This window comes from Pimephales promelas, chromosome 1 (assembly GCF_988280905.1).
Source record: "Pimephales promelas chromosome 1, fPimPro1.hap1.1, whole genome shotgun sequence".
NCBI classification, from domain to species: domain Eukaryota; kingdom Metazoa; phylum Chordata; class Actinopteri; order Cypriniformes; family Leuciscidae; genus Pimephales; species Pimephales promelas.
The window spans coordinates 18,997,890-19,016,380 of NC_142769.1; the positions used below are offsets into that span (position 1 = coordinate 18,997,890).

General features: G+C 39.5%; 1 protein-coding gene across 1 annotated transcript; it reads right to left on the reverse strand.

The window, feature by feature from the left end:
* Positions 1–524: 524 nt before the first annotated feature.
* On the reverse strand, positions 525–18,228 carry htra3b (HtrA serine peptidase 3b). The gene is made up of 9 exons (XM_039669877.2): positions 17,552–18,228; positions 10,699–10,798; positions 8,384–8,606; positions 8,097–8,291; positions 7,063–7,095; positions 6,663–6,777; positions 6,481–6,538; positions 6,291–6,386; positions 525–1,548 (listed from the first exon to the last, which is right to left on the reverse strand). Exons 1-9 carry the CDS (start codon positions 17,964–17,966, stop codon positions 1,380–1,382), a joined length of 1,404 nt encoding a protein of 467 aa, XP_039525811.2. The 5' UTR covers positions 17,967–18,228; the 3' UTR covers positions 525–1,379.
* Positions 18,229–18,491: the final 263 nt, after the last annotated feature.

An 18,491-nucleotide genomic window follows, 5' to 3' on the forward strand; every position in this document is an offset into this window, starting at 1 on the left:
ATGAAATATCCAACATTCCAGTTTGTTTGTTTTTTCAGTTAAATTATTGCATCATCAGGGTATTTGAAGTAAACTTTTTCTTGTTGTGAACACATAACTATAATATGGCATAATGCATAAGTATATGAATTGGGATGCACCTTAACAGCATAAGACATTGAATGTGCAGATGACGGTGTTCTTAAAAGAGACAGGCCTACTTTAATGAATAAGGTAAAGCTGTAAAATCATCATAAGCAGTTTGAAATATGCAGCTGTGTGTCATGTCTGGATTTTGTGATCCACAGTTCCTGTCCCGACTGTGAGAACTGGAGAAAAAAGCTTTGTGTACTGGAAAGTTCTGAAGGGTATTCTGGATCCATAAATTTCCAACCCAAACATCAGGAATCAGTCAACCAGACATGCAGACTTTCCTTTTTTTTTATATTATCTCAAATAATTTTTTTTTTTTTTTTTTACTTCAGTTTCAACTGACTGCTCTTTAGCTCTTTAGCACATTTATCATCCACCAATTTGCCAAGTGATTATTTTCTGAGAAAGTTTTATTTCAGGTCCAACGTTCAAAGATCCAGCTGAAGAGAACCAAAAATAAGAGCATATTTAAAAGCATGGTAATCAAGTCCTATGACATGCTATAGACATTTTAGACAAACAGGAACATGAATATAGCATATAGAGACTGATAAACAGATTACATTAACAAATCTCACTGTGATCTCTGCATATAAAAAGCACACAACATTTGATTGGACAAGGTGACCATATAAAAATGTCATTCATCATGACAGTCATATAAGAAAATGTATTTAAAAAAAACGACAACAACCTTGCACAGCAATTAATTCTTGCCACTGGTGCTACGATAAAGTTTCAGCAATGAATACAAATTGAATTAATCCACATCTATAAGATTAAAAAATGATAATAATTTTTATAAAAAAATATTAATGTCATTTATTAGTATATTGTTTATTTATTCATTATTATAATTTATTTATTATTATTAAGAATGCTTATGTGGTTACTTATGTAAATTTCAATTGTTTATTAAATATTCTAATATAAAATTTTTGGCTTTTGGCTGTTTCTGGTACAAACTTCAAAAATATCACCAGCTTTGTCTTCTTCTACAAAATACAGTACTGCAAGTTTTCAAATTTGCCATGAACAAATCATTCTCCACATCAAACCTGCTTCAAAGAGAGCGTGCTGTTATGAAATGCTTTTCATATAAAATCTCTTGGCAGACTTGACTGAGATTGCGAAAGCTCAAGGTCCTCGGTGTTTCACAGAAGGATGGTTAGACATTCCTCTGGTCATGACAGCGCATGACTGACATGATGAAAGTTTGATGCTTCACATTCTGAGAGCTGATGACATCACTGCATGATGATGTCAGGCTCAATGTTGAAGAGCAGGTCATCGTTGCCTCTGCGCACCTCCAGCAAGAGAGTTGTGTCTCGATTGAGCGCTTCCTTCAGTTCGCTGGTGTTCACCAGCGGCTCTCCATTTAACTTAACGATGATGTCACCGTCTCTGATGCCCCCTCTGAAATACATTTAGAGAAATTATACAATTGTCAGTTGTATCCTTAAATTTGTAAAGGGAAATATCATATAGTAGTCGGTCATTATCACAAAATACACGGCGGCAGTTGTGATCAGGGCAATATGAAAATATACGTAAATATGAAATATTAATTAGTTCAAATTAAAGTTCCCCTGCGGTGAAAACAAGCTTTTAAGCTTTTAATGTTTATATGTGTATGTGGTGTTTTTAACCCGTATAATAAATTATATCATATTTGATTTATTTATTTATCATTAAGACAAACCTTGTGAAAATTCATAAGTCAGTTTCAAAAAACGCAGATTGAAATCACTGGTGTTTCTGACGTAACAAACTACCTTGTAACCTCAACATGTGATCATCAACGAGTGGTTTTCTGAGCTGATGTGAGTGACTGGAGGCGGAAATAATTTGCATATTTCTAGAACCGCTTATAATGAGTTACATTCAAGCTACTTTAAGGCATGAAGAAGAAAAATTCAAGGAAAAAAACATTCAAATATGTAATTTTGGTGATAAAAGATGAGTAACACAGTCTCATCCCAAGACGTCAACTAACTGACGCTTTTGACCATACGTCAACATCCGACGTTTTAGGGTACCCTTTAACGTCAGTTAGATGACGATCCTGGGGCGCCATCCAACTGACGCTTTACCTTTAGCTTTTTTTTTAAGTTTAGGTCTGGGGTAGGGTTAGGATTAGATGGTGTCATCTAAATGACGTTAAAGGGTATCCTAAAACGTCGGATGTTGACGTGTGTTCACAAGCGTCGGTTTTATGACGTCTTGGGATGAGACTGCGCTGTTTTAAGGGATACAATTATTGACTTACATATACTGTTACTGTTACCTCCTCCTGACTCCCTTGCTTTCTCAGCATGAACTTCAATTCCCACAACTCATTGCTTGGACTCGATGAGTTAAATGTGTTGCAGCAGCCTGCAGACGTATATAGGCAAGGTGGCTCGCGTGCCTATTGGCTGTCCTGTGGCAACTGCAGAAGCCTATAGAGCTGGTTAGTCCCGCCCATCCGTAAAACTCCAAGTGGACCTCTAGGTTGAAAAAGCGTCAATGCAAGTGAATGAGAGAAAATAATTATTTTCTGATCCCGTTTGAATTGTGCCATGAATGTAACATATGTTGTCTGTGAATTTTTTATATAATTTCTCATGTAACGAGTTTGACAGTATATTGTATGATTCTTTGGCTAGCAGTTGTGGAATAGACATAACGAGAAAGACTACACGTCGCATATGTGACGTCACCGCGTAACACATTTTCCCTCCACAAATCACGGTTTTCACCACCTCAACTAGTTTGTCCTCTCCCTGAAAGAAGGTGGTGAAGTGCACCAAAGACACAGGCATGTTTAGCGGGATCCGTGTGCTGGTGGGTGTGATGTATTTTAAACACGTCGAAAGAGTTGTAGTCCACAAAGTGCTCTCACACAAAGTCTACCCGTATGAAAATTCTACCCGCTAAATTGTAGCATTCTTTACACGAAACGTTATATAAAAATTCAGAGACAACATATGTTCAAATTCATTGCAAAATTCAAACGGGATTTGAAAATAATTATTTTCTCTCATTCACTTGCATTGACGATTTTTCAACCTAGAGGTCCAGCGGGGCTAGCTGAAGGGGCGGGACTAACCAGCTCTATCGAGAGAGGGCCTTGGTTGACGTCAGAACTATATCACGTCCCGCCGAGATGGGCATGGCCTGGGCCTATAAATAAAGCTCGATGGGCTTATATAATCTAATTTTTCATCTCTTCAGTGAAGCTCACTCACCCCCCCCCCCCCCAACCCCCCACCTATGCCCGTGAGTCGTCGGGGAAACGGGTCAGCCTCGAATCAGAGCTGATGAGTCTGCTCTCACAGTGGGAGGCGTATGCGCAGTCCGCGCAGAACAGGCTGGATGGATGTTTCCTGAAAAGGAAGGGGCCTCACCCCGCCGTCTTCTAGGCCTGTGCCTTCTCTTCCAGAGCTTCACGAAGAAGTCCTGGAACGCCCCGTTCTCAGCCAGAGTGCTCACCTCTGTCTCAGCAGCATTCTCTGTGGTGGACGGTGCTAAAGACATAGGATATCACTCTCTTCCCCCAGAGGAAGAAGCTGTAGCGGCCCATCTTAGCCCACCCTCAGCAAGCTAAGACGGCGCTACCCTTTAAAGCTTGCCGTGTTACTTCCTCCATGCACGGTTGCGCTTAGGCCGCCACTGGACAGGCTGTTTCGACGTTGCACTCGATGGCCATGCTGCAAATCTTCCAGGCAGACCTTCTCCGTAAACTGGATGAGGAAGGACCGGAAGCGATCAGCATGCCGGATTTAACAAGTGCAACAGACCTGGCTCTTCGCGCCACGAAATCCGCTGCAAAGGACATGGGGTGGAATATGGCTTCTCTCACTGTTGCTGAGAGACATCTTTGGCTGACGATATCTGAGATGCTGGACTTGGAGCACTCTGTGTTCCTCGAGGATCATTCACCAAGAATTTCACGGATAGATTCGCCGGGGTTCAGAAGATGTCACAGGCTATGAAGCACTTCCTTCCAAAGCACTCTAGCTCTGAGCTCCGAAGCAGGTCGCCCAAAATAGCCGTCTGCTCGAAGCTCAAGGCCGCAGCCCGCTGCCGCTTCACAGCATCGTCAAGCCCTGGACAAGAGACCATGCTCTCACTCTGCCGGCCGCCGCCCCCCTCCGCGCAGGCCCTGGCCAAAGATTGAAATGAACCCCGAAGTCTTCCTAGCCCTCCTAGGAAAACGACGTTGGAGTCTCGAACATCGCGGCCAGATTTTCACCGAAACTTTTCACTTGTTCAGTTCCAGATAATGCGACTCTTCCAGTGTATTCTGCAGTAAACAAGACGGTACCACGGCCCACTTGTCTGGGCACAAACGGCGTTTTACAGCGACCCAGATAAATCACATTAAAGTGTAAATTCTGGTATTCTGGTATTCCGGCCACGGCCGATGGTGTTAGGAGTTTAAAAAAATGCCCACAACCCAGTGCTCATTTCTACAGACAAGCACAGCCAGGGTACAGGGCTCGCACAAATAAAATCGACTCATGTCGATTGCGCATTAAATGTAGTGAATGTGCCCACAACCCAGTGCCCACAAACTAGGGTGACCACCTGTTAATAAGCCCAAGGGGGGACAAGGGGTATGTTTCTGAGGGACAATGTGGGACACTGATTGGCGCGGCGGTGCCCCCACCCCACGGGCAGACTCTGATAGCGATTTACCCATATCTAGAATTGTTACTATTGCCTTACCTCCACAACTCCAGAGGTTCACGGAACGACAAGGTGTGCGGTCATGACAACAATGAAAAAGTTGACATCAACCTAGTCAGCAGGTCACGTGGGAGGAACCAGTGTTGGGGAAGTTCTCACTTTCTGAACTAGTTCAAAGTTCAGTTCACACATTTTAAAACGAACTAGTTCAGTTCAAAGTTAGCACAGAAATGTAAGATTTTTCCCATCTTCACCGACCTCGTTATAAAATCCGTTTAAATGATCATATGACACCTTTGTCGACGGCGGCCGCGGTGCGACACTGGTGGCTTGTGTTGCCAGATTGTGTTTTTTTCGCAACATATTAAGCCCTGTTTACGGTGAGTTTTAGCAGTGTTTTCGCCTGGAAATCTGGCACCCCATTGAACGAAGTGAAACTGAGAGAGCGTGCGACGTGCGTTCACAGACACCAGAATGAACGAGTTCACACGTTAATCAGGACAGGCAGTAAAACAATAAGTTCAGTTCACCCAAAATATGAACGAGTTCATGAACGTGAACGAGTTCAGGCTAACGTTTGGCTGCCTGGGTCTCGAGGATATAGATAGACTGACCGACTTTTTTTTTTTTTGGAACAAGCATTGATTATGCGTGACACAGTCTCAATTTGCGGGACGCATGAATTGGGCTTCAAACGCTGTGCGCGCACGTGCTACGCGGGACGGGTGGTCACCCTACCACAAACACAACACACTGCATGTCCCACGGTTTCTGCAAAAATGAAACCAACACACATACAGTCGTTAGCTCAGGCCGACGGTTTTGTCAGTGCACTAAATGTGCCTGCTTTCCCTCACCCACATTCACTCACAGACATGTTCGGCCCCACAGGGTTTGCCCCGCTCGATCTCTCTCTCAGCAAAAAAACTACACACAGCTCCCTTATAACTCTCCTTTAGTAATGAATGACTTCCAGTCTGTCATTTGTCACTTGTTGGCAGCTTTAAATAATTTTGACTAAAATCTTTTTACTAAAATCAACTGAGATGCAAGATGGAGCCAGTTGCTTTTTTTTATTAAAGGAGTGCGAGGAAGTATGTAGTGTGATATATATATAAAAATTTTAAAAAAAACCCCATTAAAGTAGCCCCAGATGTGGTGTCTGAAATAGGCTACAGTGTCGCCATGGATGACGGCAGATATTAGGAGATATCTCAGGGTCGTGTAACAGATTGAATTACATGTTTGGAGGAATTTATTCAATATTCCTGTGTCAATATTTTAGAATAGGTATAGAAATGCTAATGATAGCTTCTGTAGATTTATTGCATTTATAATACAAATCTGACATTTCTTTTTTGATTTTAATCTTCAAAATGTTGTCATCCACAGAGTACAGACATAGATCAAACTTCTTGGCTGGGAGTTCTGAAGCACAACCACAACTGAAAGACCACAGATCATCTGGTTTGGCTGATGCTTACTTCTGAGCAGGGGAGTGAGGAACCACCTCATGGACAAAGATCCCACTGCTGACATCAGGGAAATCGGGATTCTGCTGCCTCAGCTCTTCCACAAGACTGGAGGAGACACACAGAATGCCTCACATACACACACACACACACACACACGACTAAATAGCAAAGTGGTGTTTATTTACATGCGTTCACTCACGTTTCTGTGATGGTGAGCATTCGGATTCCAATGAAACGCTTCTTCACTGATCTTGTCTCTGAAACAACATGTAAAATGTTTTAACATATTTAGTCCAGCAAGAATGGTTCTGAAAAATAAAACGTTTAATATTAGATCATTTATACTCTGACCTCCCCATGTTTAAAAGCTCCCCCATGTACCTTTGTTTTGCTTTCCCAATGAATCATTTAAGAATCGAGTAATCCTGTCTGAGGGAATGGCAAATGAGATCCCTGCAGCTACCTTGAGGGTGTTGATTCCTATCACCTCTCCATCCTTAGAGATGACAAATCAAGAAGAAAAATTAAATACTAGATCAACGTGTTTGAGTATTATAGGAGACACTGAAAATGATACATGTCATAATTTCCTCAAACTCCATGCCATGTCTTTGCTAATGTGGAACACAAAAGATGAATTATTGAGGTACAGACAGAAATATTCAAATTATATTGAACAGAGTGGATATTCTTTTTAAAAAATCATCTTTTGTGCTCCACAAGATAAGAGAAAATAAAATATGAGGGATTAAACATTGACAGAATATCATGAAATAATTACCAAATTAACGAGTGGTCCACCTGAGTTCCCATACTGAAAACAGAAAGAAAAAAAAAGAGTAGATTATTGGTCTTCGAACTATTTTACACATACCGTATCTATATGGGATTAGGTTTGTGCCAAAATTACTGATCATAAATGTTCAAGTATTGAACAAATCCAAAACATAAAATAAAGTAAAAATCTGACTTATACTTTAGAATCACTCCAAATAAAACCACTCAATTCAGAATTTCAAATGAAATAATAATTGATGTTTCTTATTGGTGCTCAAACTATTTTACATAATTTATCTATGGGGTTAGATGTATGCCAAAAGTACTGAATATATAAATATTCAAGCATTGGACAAAAATATAAATCCAAAAATTAAACTAATGTGAAAGAAAAACAGGCCCCATTGATGGTCCCCATTGACTTAATTAATATTTTTTTTTCCCTTCTAAAGTCAATGGGGCTCATCAACTGTTTGGTTGCTGACATTCTTCAAATATCTTCCTCTGTGTTCAGCAGAAGAAAGAAATTCATACAGGTTTAAAACAACTTGTGAGAAGTGAACTATCACTTTGATAAGAACCAACTGGCAGAACTGCAAGTAAACTAAAGAAGAAAAAAACAGGCAGCAATTATGAAAACTTTGGTAATGCAATCATAAAATGCTGATTATCAAAAAGGAAGCAGTATAACCAGTAAAAATAGAAGTGACTTTAATAGATTAAAAATATAGAATAACATAGTTATATGGTTTAAAGGTTTTTTTCCACTATTTATATTTTTGTTCAATACTTGAAGTTATGTTCATCATTACCATGAAATTTCCATGCATTATCATGAAAAGAGAATACATACAGTATTTAAATAAAATGAAATGCTCTCATCATCATTTCCATAATATGGGCCAATTACTAATAACTAGTAAGCATTACTTGTATGCAAAGTGATTTTAGAAATTAATTTCAGAATTTGTCTAGACTTCTTATGCAACGTCCAGTAAGACTCTTGACATGCATTATCCTGGTTATTCTGTGTCTTACGTTGATGATGGCATCAGTCTGGATGTAGTCCATGTCTGAGTCATGGAGACCCAGTTCTTTCCCATCTCTCTGTGCGGTGCTGACAATTCCTGTGGTCACTGTGTTCTGCAGGGCAAACGGGCTGCCGATAGCGACCACAAACTCACCCGGGCGCAGGTCTGCAGAGTGACCCAGCAATAAAACGGGCAGCTTTTTCTACCGAAGAGGTTGTAGGAAGTAGTGATTAAACACACTTTGACATTTGTATGATGAAGATTGCTCTTTGAGTGCAATAAAAACAGTCTTACCTGTGTGTTGATTTTGATAGTGGCAATGTCAGACTTCTTGTCGATGTCCTTGATAGTGGCCTCATACACATCTCCATCACGCATCTGTACTTTGAGTTGCTGATGACCCGAAACAGCTGTGGTGCTGGACACCACATGAGCATTAGTCACGATCAGCCCAGTCTCTGACATTACAAAACCAGAACCACTGGATAGAGGAACCGTCCGACCAAAGAGGGGGTGGCTAGGGGGCAAAAAATTAACATATAAAGGCATCGGACAAAATTCACACTATTTAGTTCCAAACACTTTGCATTGAAAATTCAATTCGTATGTGATTCAAATGTAATTTGAGTAATTCAAAAACGTATGTACAACTCCAACTCCAAGTTTTTTTTTTTTGTTTTTTTTTGTAAGCTACACTTTCACATGATTTTATACTTTTCAAGTTAGCTGAACTTAAGAGTGTTTTTTTTTCAACCCAATTACTGTAAGTATGACTAAAGTACATCTTTATATATAATTTCATGATTTTTTTTAAATATGGTTAAACTAATAGTGTTTTTTTTTTAACCCAATTACTGCAAGTATGACTAAAGTACATCTTTATATGTAATTTCATATTTTTTGAAATATTGTTAAACTAATATTTTTTTTCAACCCAATTACTGTAAGTATGACTAAAGTACATCTTTATGTAATTTCATAATTACTTTTTGAAATGTGGTTAAACTTAACGGTGTTTTTTTTTTCTTCGACCCAATTACTTTAAGTATGACTAAAGTACATATTTATATGTAATTTCATAATTTTTAAAATATGGTTAAACTAATAGTGTTTTTTTTTTCAACCCAATTACTGTAAGTATGACTAAAGTACATCTTTATATGTAATTTTCGTAATTTTTGAAATATTGTTAAACTAATAGTTTTTTTTTTCAACCCACTTACTGTAATTATGACTTAAGTATATCTTTATATGTAATTTCATAATTTTTGAAATATGGTTAAACTAATAGTGTTTTTTTTTTCAACCCAATTACTGTAAGTATGACTAAAGTACATCTTTATATGTAATTTCGTAATTTTTGAAATATTGTTAAACTAATAGTTTTTTTTTTCAACCCAATTACTGTAAGTATGACTAAAGTACATCTTTATGTAACTTCATAATTACTTTTTTAAATGTGGTTAAACTTAACTGTGTTTTTTTTTTCCGACCCAATTACTGTAAGTATGACTAAAGTACATCTTTATATGTAATTTCATAATTTTTAAAATATGGTTAAACTTAACAGCGTTTTTTTTCCAACCACCTTACTGTAAGTATGACTTATATCTTTATATGTAATTTCATAATTACTTTTTGAAATATGGTTAAAGTGTGCTGCAAAATCTGTACAGACAAGCATGTACTATAATATACTTTAATGTAATTTCTATTGTAACTTGCATCATGTATTTATTTTTGTTGTATAAGTTGTAATTTATTTAAAATATATTAACTTTAAATGTAATATTGAAATACACACTATATCATGCACATCACATTGACAATCAAATTAGCCTAATTCTTTAAAATATGACAAAATATTAAAACATAATGCTTTAAAATGTACTTCTATAAGTGAAACTTTTACATTGTTACAAAATGTTCTTTTTAAAATTGTACTTTTTGAAGTGAAGTATACTTAGGTAGACTTTATTTCATATTCTCTTTCTCTGCCAGCGTTAGCAACCGCCAGCATTTTTGACCATTTTCCCAAAACTGTCACGGCCCCCAGAATATGTTGTTGTACTGTGTGCATAGATGAACATGCAATATATCAAAAGAAGAAAAAAAATGTCATTTAAAAAAAAAAATCATATTTAATGTGGGTAATAATTTGAATGTGGGTAAGTTTCATTAAGCAACATTCTGAACAAAAAGCTGAGAAAATTGAGCTTTTGTCAAGTGTGAATGAAATTCAGAAAAAAAAAAAAAAAGCTTTTAATCTTTGAAGTGCATATCCAATACAATGAAACACACTTCTTTTCCACAAGGGTTTATTGCGTCTTAAAACATTAATCACCACAACATTTTCTATAAATGAATAGGCAAGATAATAGAAAAATATCGGTCTACAACATTTTGTTTGTACTCAATTTCTCCACGCCACACTCTTTGTCATCATTCTCAAATGAATAGCCTTGGCAAAAGCAGTTGTTGAGCTTAGAGACAGCAATGACTCTCACCCACAGCTGTGTTTGCCAAAAACCTTCCTCACTTCCCCTCAGTTTTAAAGCACTACAGATGGCTGCCACACCGTGAAAGTGTTTGCAAGTGTTTGGGCTTACTTTAGGAACAGCTCAATGTGCACCACAGCAGGGGCGATCTTCTCCACCACGTCAGCAATGAAGTTGAATCTGTACCTCGGGCTGTTAGGGTGTGTGGGACCTATACTAGCAGAAAGAATTACTCATGTTAATAATCCCACTATATGGTCAAAAACCAGCACCACATTTGCTTCTGTAATGCTACTACTGTCTTTTTATAGCCCCAAAAAGCCTGTTCTGGCTCAAGAAGGCATGATTAGCAGGCATGAGTGTTTAAATTCTTTCCTGCAGATTCAGATGGTATGTTGATGATAGTTTTACTGTGATGATAGTTGGAGAAAGTCTTTTCAAACACAGGAAATGTTCCTCTATAATTAGGTCGAAAATTACTAGGTGGGTTTTATCCTCATGCACGCTTGAGTTGTGTTGGGTGTGCAGTGAGGTGTGTTCAGTGTGTAAAGATATAGTAATTAGAGCATATTATTTTCTGCAAACATCAGGGTGGGTTTTTTTTTCGCTTGACTGCTGTTTCCTCTTGGCCGTGTTGGCACCACCATCACTCCTTTGCGTGCACACCATTATTGTCCTACTAACCTAAAATTTGAAGTCATTGATGATTAAAAACTATTTAAAACCTTGTTTAGTACTTCAGTACTTTACATACTACACCTAATGGCTATCGCTTACATTGTAGGCTTTGATCACTGTCTCTGTTAAATAATAGTTAATGTTTTTTTAATTTAAGATTTCTTGACTTTAGGCTGTAATTAACCCTCAGCCTCAGGTGCTCTTCATTTCAGAGTCACACGTGTTATCCTCCCGGTCAAAAGTGACCTAAAAATTAAATTTCCTCCATCCCAGTAAAACCAATGCAATTTATTTTTGTTCTATAATATTTATTCTTTGTAATTTAGTATTTTGAGACAATTGTATTGAATTTCTTAATATTTATGGTCTATTTTTTCCATGGAAATATATATATATATATATATATATATATATATATATATATATATATATATATATATATATATATAATTTTTTTCCAAAAATTATTAATGCAGTATTTCTGACCGAAGAGCACCTGAGGGTTAAACTGAGTCAGGCCTGATTGCTCTTAATCTTTTTCTGTTTAAATAAATAAATAAATAAATCATAATTCAGAAAAAAGTCAGAATTGAGAAAAAAAAAAATCAGAATCGTGAGTTTATATCTTGCAATTCTAACTTTATTTCCCAGAATTGCGACTTCATCTCACAATTCTGAGGTAAATTTTTTTACTCACAAAGTCAGTGTTTTTTTTTTCTTCAGAATTTGACTTTATAACTCGCAATTGCGTGTTTATATCTGTCAGCAAGTGTCGCAGAAAAGTTCAAACACGAGTCTTTAATAGTAATCCACAACATAAAACGGACCCAAACGCTAATATGACGGGACCCTAAACACAGGAAAAGACTGACAAATGAGGTAGTCAATGTACTGAACACAGCTGAACTAAACAAACTAACCCCATAGTAAACATGACAGCACAAGAGGAGCGGGAAAAGAACAAAGGAACACAGTAACCTAATGAATACAAACTAAAAGTCCATGAAAACGAAACTCAACTGATTTTTTTGTATCATTACACCCCTCCCTTGTAGCGGCAAGTGGAGAAGGATTTGGCTTAAGAGGAGGATGTGAAGATGGCGAAGGGATGGTGACTGGAAACGGCAGAGGGATAGTGACAGGAGGACGATGAAACGATGTTGGCTATGCGATGTTGGAAGATGCCCGCTGAAGCAAACCCAGAGCATAGCAGTGACGACTGCCCATGGCGTAATCGAGGGAGGGAAGAGCCAAGGTGGTGACATACGACATCCGTGCTACGATACACGGCGAAGGAGCCAATGGATCCCAGGGTGCAGACCGAGAGCCAATAGAGTTGAGTGATACCGCTTGTACTGGAGACCTTGGCGGAGTCACAGAGACAAGAGTCTGAAGCGCAGCCAGAGTACTGAGGTGAAGATGGTGTGATGGAGGACAGAGGTGGAGCTGAAGGGAAGGAGGAACCTGCAGTAGCCATAGGGGTGGAAGGACTGAGCGCTGCAGAAGGCTTGTTAGTCCGTTGTGAAAGTAGAGTGAAGACTGACTGAGGTGGAGGCGGTGAGAAGAAGAAACCTGGTGGAGCTGAAAGGCCGAGGGTCTCTGGTGGAGTCGAGGGTGGGAGAAGCCAAGGCAGAGCCGACAGGTCAATGGGCTGAGGTGGAGCGAAGGGATTGAAGGCCGGAGGTGGAGCCAAAGGATCCTCTCGCTCAGGCGAGGCTGGTCGATACAAGGCATCACCGTGGAAGGCAAAGGGCTCCAGGTTTCCAGCTGAGGTGGGGCTGGATAACTGGCTGAGCTTTACTGTGGGGGGTGACAGAGGTAAGCTTGACGGGATCAATAATGGTAATTACAATTCCCAAAAGGTCGATGATACCATTTCACTGCTTTATTGAAACAGCAATGATGAAAACAAGCAGATAATTCAAGGTGGGAAAGGGTGGAAGGCAGTACCTTCGTGTCCAAATCGATCAGCCGGTCTTCTCAGTCCAATTCCACTAGTATTCCCTCTGTTGCTGCTGTTGCTGGCTCACACCCCTGGTCAGACTCACTCTGGGGCATCGGGGCGATGGTCGGCGCTTTCCCTTCCTTGTCGATCTTTGGCTCACTTATTGCTCTTCGTCTGCAAGAGGCTCTAGTCTCTGTCGTCTCTTCGTCGTAGGGGCAGGTGATGGCAAGATGGACAAACTGCTCCATGAAATTAAAAAGTTTGCAATTTTAGCAGCATAATCCATTTCTTGTGATCCGGTCTTCTGTCAGCAAGTGTCATACAGACAGATGATGAAGAAGGATAAAGTTCAAACACGAGTCTTTCAGAACAAAAGGAAAGATAAAGCTGAACAAAAGTATGCTGAAAAATGAGGTAATCAATGACTACGTTTACATGCAGCCAATAACCCGTTCAAAACCGGGATATTAGCAATAGCCCGGTCGCAAATGGCCATGTAAACACCGGCAAAAACCCGAATATGCTCATATACTGGATTTTAAAAACCGGGATATTATACCTGGGGTACCCCTTTTCGAACCCGAATTTTTGGTCATGTGAACGCGTATCGGCATGTCCCCATAGTGATTTGTGTTCTGCGCATGTTCTATTCGCAAGAAATCTTGGTCTTTTGAGTGGAGAAACTTCTCGGTGCATACAAAAATCCGCGTGCAGAATACAGGAGGTAAACATGGCAAGACCAGGCGAGACGCAGCACAGCATACTTATGGAGCGAGCTCAGTAACGTTACCAGCATCAAAGCGCAAACAAAGGCGATCGCCATCTGCCCAGTACTATTCATTATCCGCGTGCTGCTGTTGTTGTTGTCTTTGGATACAGGAAGAAAATTCGGAAATGACGCATATTGCGTCTTAAGGTTGTCCGTACATCGAGACCCTAAACGCGCATCGCCGCTTACATCGAGACATTGCAATTCCATGTATACAGGAGAAACTCTCTCTGCTCACACATGTAAACGGGTGTAACAATGTTCAAAGTAGTGGCAATAGGAAGAAGGAGACAGGGTCGGCGAAACTGGAACTCGTACTGTTTTAGTACTCAGAATCGTACAAAACAAAAAGGCGCGCACACAGCGCATTCACCGTAGCGCAGCTACAGCACAACTCATTCACAAAAACTCTTTCCAAGTTGATAACAGATCAACCTTACAGCACGGGCACGAGTTCCAGTCAGTTTCTCTCTCTACTCCATCTCCCGCTGTGCGGTTTTTATCAGTCTCTCCACGCCAATCACTGCAATCAGACACAGGTGTTTATCATTTGCACTTGACCCACTCACCGCACAGCTCATTGACTCGTCTCTCACTACAGACGACGTGAAAACCACGCCCCCCTCACCACAACGGGTTATTCCTAATGTTTTAGAAACCCGAATTAACCCGGCCATAAACCGAAAATTGGCTGCATGTAAACGTAGTCAATGTAACACAGCTGAACTAAACAAACTAATGACATAGTTACCATGACAACACAATAAAAGCGGGAAAAGAACAAAGGAACACAGGAAACTAATGAATACAAACTAAAAGTCCATGAATACTAAGAACAAACACAACTGAATATTTGTAACAACATCTCACAATTCGAAGAAAAAAATTCAGAATTCTGAGATATAAACATGTAATTGTGAGAAAAAGATCAGAATTGCGAGATATTAACTCGCAGATTCTAGAAAAAAAATCTGAATTGTGAGACAGTCACAATTATCTTTTAATTTGTTTTATTCCTTAGCAGAAACAAGCTTCCTTAGAAAAAGGTTGTACTACTTAATGTTGAATTATTTTGTAACATCATTTGTAAATCTCTTTACTGTCATATTTGATTAATGTAATACATCCTTGCTGAATAAAAGAATAATCTTACTGACCCCCAAACATTTTTGGGGTAGTACCAAACATGGTAGTGGGTTAATATGTGTGCTATTTTTGTCCAAATAACATAATATATATATATAGCTTTATTCCTGGCTTTCTGGACGAAAGTATTTAAGCTTTATCATTTTGTGTGAGAAAGCAAAACCATTCAATACAATTACACTCAACTGCTAATCATTAATCAAATGCAACACCCCATTTAAAAGCACATTCCAGTATGGCTGCATCACGGAGCCGTGACCTCTAAGATTTCACAACTGCCAAGTAAGTCAACTTCCACTGGCAACGTGTGCAAATTCATTTCGACGATGACATATAATATTGAAAAACGCCATCACTCAACCCAAAGTCAGCCAGGCATAAACCAAAGATGAATGTCTCAATGGTTTCCTCATTCATTTTTTCCAGTCTGAAATGGTGAAGAGACGAGACATCAGAAGAGTAGCTGATCACACAATCTGGGCAGCATCTGTTTCTGAGCAACTGGGTTTCTTAACACGATGATTGCAAGGGTAATAGTTTTAATCTGAGGTTTTAGACATATTAGCTGCAAAGTTGTATAGAATGATAGACTATGACTTACAGTATGTGACTTTTAATGCTGTAATGACTTGCTTCTCTTCAAATAGGCATTTCTTTTGCTTACAGTTTTGCTATAGTGAACTATAAACTATAGTGGCTAGTGGCATTGCAGGGGCCAACAGTAACTAATGGGTGAATAATTGTTACCGTGGCTCCTTTAAACCTCATTTTGCTCAATTATTGATGTACCAGACCTAAAAAGCTGACCAGGTCATCTGTCTTCATACACATAATTTTACCCCATCAGTTGCCTTTCAATGTGTCTCCAGAGAGGTGGTAGGCCTATACCATTTCTAATAGGTGCCTCCTCCCTCTTCCTGCCAGCATAGAGATAACGTTTTACTTCTGATCTGGAAGCAATTTGATATTTCCTTTTAATGATAAAGTAAAGGGTGTTGGTATTGATGTCTTATCCAAAATCAGAGCAAAAGGGCAAACCTCCACTGAGAAGCACAGAGGAAATCATGCCTGTTCTACAGTACAGAGCACAAAGCAGTTCTTTTTCCGAACTTCTCTGCAGCTGCCATTTGCAAGTCAAGTCCCATCGGTCAAAACACCCATGATGGCTCATCTGATTTTCAGTGGAGTCATGCTATGTGATGGTTGCTAGAGCTCAATGGAGTATCTTTTGAATAGAGGAATTACTGTATGAGACTCGAAAACACAGTGGACTCAGTCATCATGGTGTTGATGAAGGAGATATAAGTGTGAAATTCTTAAAGTGTGTGTGTGTTAACCAAATTGTCCCCAGAATTGAGGTAAACTGCACTGATACTATTGGACTAGAATAAAATTGTGCTAAATTGATTTGAATAATGAAACTATGCACAGCTGCTATGAAGTCATTTCAGAATTGATTAACTTTGCAACATTGACACAGCTGTTGAACTGAACTGAAACAACATTGCACTAAATTGAGTCGAACAATGACATTATTGTCTTCTGAGCTGATTAGCGGAACTGAATTGGTTTCATAATTGGTGAAATTTGCAATATCGACACTGTTATTGAACTTACTTGAATCAACAATTAAATAACTTATATTATATACTATACTATTATTTGCTACATGATGTAAGTGTTTGGCATTCTAGAAGCTGATGAAGAGGTGTTTTAACCTAATGTCATTGTCATCCCATATTTCTCTCACCAAAAATGTACCACAATACCATTTTTACCAGCCTGTTCTCATCCCAAGTCGTCATATACGACGCTTTTGCCAAAGCATATGGCGCTTTTCCACTGCAGGCACGGCTTGGTACGTCTCAGTACGGTTCGGCTCGGCACGGTTTGGCTCGCTTCGGTTTTCCACTGTGTGGTACGACTCGGCTCAACATGGCACGGCTCGGTTCACTTTAGCTCGGTTGCTTTTCCACTGCAGTTAGTAGCTTTAAAGTGGGAATATAGACTGATCGATAACAGCAGTGGCTGTTACTGGCTATTTAAATCTAGCGGGTTTGGTTTCTCATGTCGATGTCTATTGGTCGCAAATACAATGACGCCAGTACTGACGATTCTGTCTGACCAATCGGTGATCTGCAGTGTTTTACGTCACATTTAGTACTGGTACAGTACGCTTGGAACCTCAACAGACCGTACCATTTAAACGAGCCGAAGCGAGCCGTACCATACCATACCATGCATTGTTTTTACAATACTCATCATAATCATTAAATAAATAAACAAATGCATACATTATAAAAAATATTCTTACCAAAAGGCCTGTATTCATTTATTTCATTGTGGTATTTTTGTGGTTAAATGCCATTTAATTAATGATTACATTTTCCGTGTGTTAAATATCTTGCTATACACAAATGACTTACCTTGATTGTTTTCACAGGGTCCTTTGTGCGCATTGGTGACCGCGGGCAGACCCTGCTGCAGCGCTTTCCTGCTCACGGCCTTCAGCTGGCAGATGTTCCCGTACGTGTTCCCGTCACTGCCACACACTTTACTGCTGTACCTACACTGACAGACCCCTTTGGACAGTCTCTTTCCAAACGGGTGCTTGCACTCCAGACCGTCCCCGCAGGGCAGATCGTCCTTGCGGCCGCACGGCTCGCCCTCTCCGTGCGCGCACACCAGACAGCAGTTACAGCGGTCCGGCACATACCCGTTCGGACAGCTCGGGCTCGGACACTTACTCACATCACAGCGCTCCGGACACTTGGGTTTAGTTTCCGCAATAGCATTTATAATGTAAAGAAAAGCTACCGAAACGAACAGAATGACCTGCATTTTAAATGAAAACGTTTTAATTCTCAGACAGCCCTCTGGAGATCACCATTACGCATCAGATTTCCAAAGCAAAAAGCGAATTTCCGATGAGATGTGTGCGTTCCTGTAGGCTCAGTTGTAACCAGTGTGAAGAGGTTGTCACAGAAAGAAGAATATTTCTTATCCAAGCCAATCTGATCTCTTGGTGATCTGATATTCCCCGTGCAAATTATTAAAACAGTGTGTGAAGACTCTTGATGTGTGGTGCTGTTACTTCTGCATCTGCCGACCATCTCAACATCCTCGACTGGAGTCTGCTTTTCTCTTCTCCCTAGAGGAGGCGGGGAATTTCGTGAACCACAAATCTCTGAGTTTTCACATGAAGTCCGACTCATTTCCTTTCGAACATTTCTTTGCAGAGAATCGATTCATCTATTCTTTTTGCCACTCAAAAAAGTTAACAATAAACAGTACCCTACTAAAATGAATTTACTCTCGACTAAAAAGGGTTATGCAGTTTACTTAAAGCTAAACGTGTTATATGTG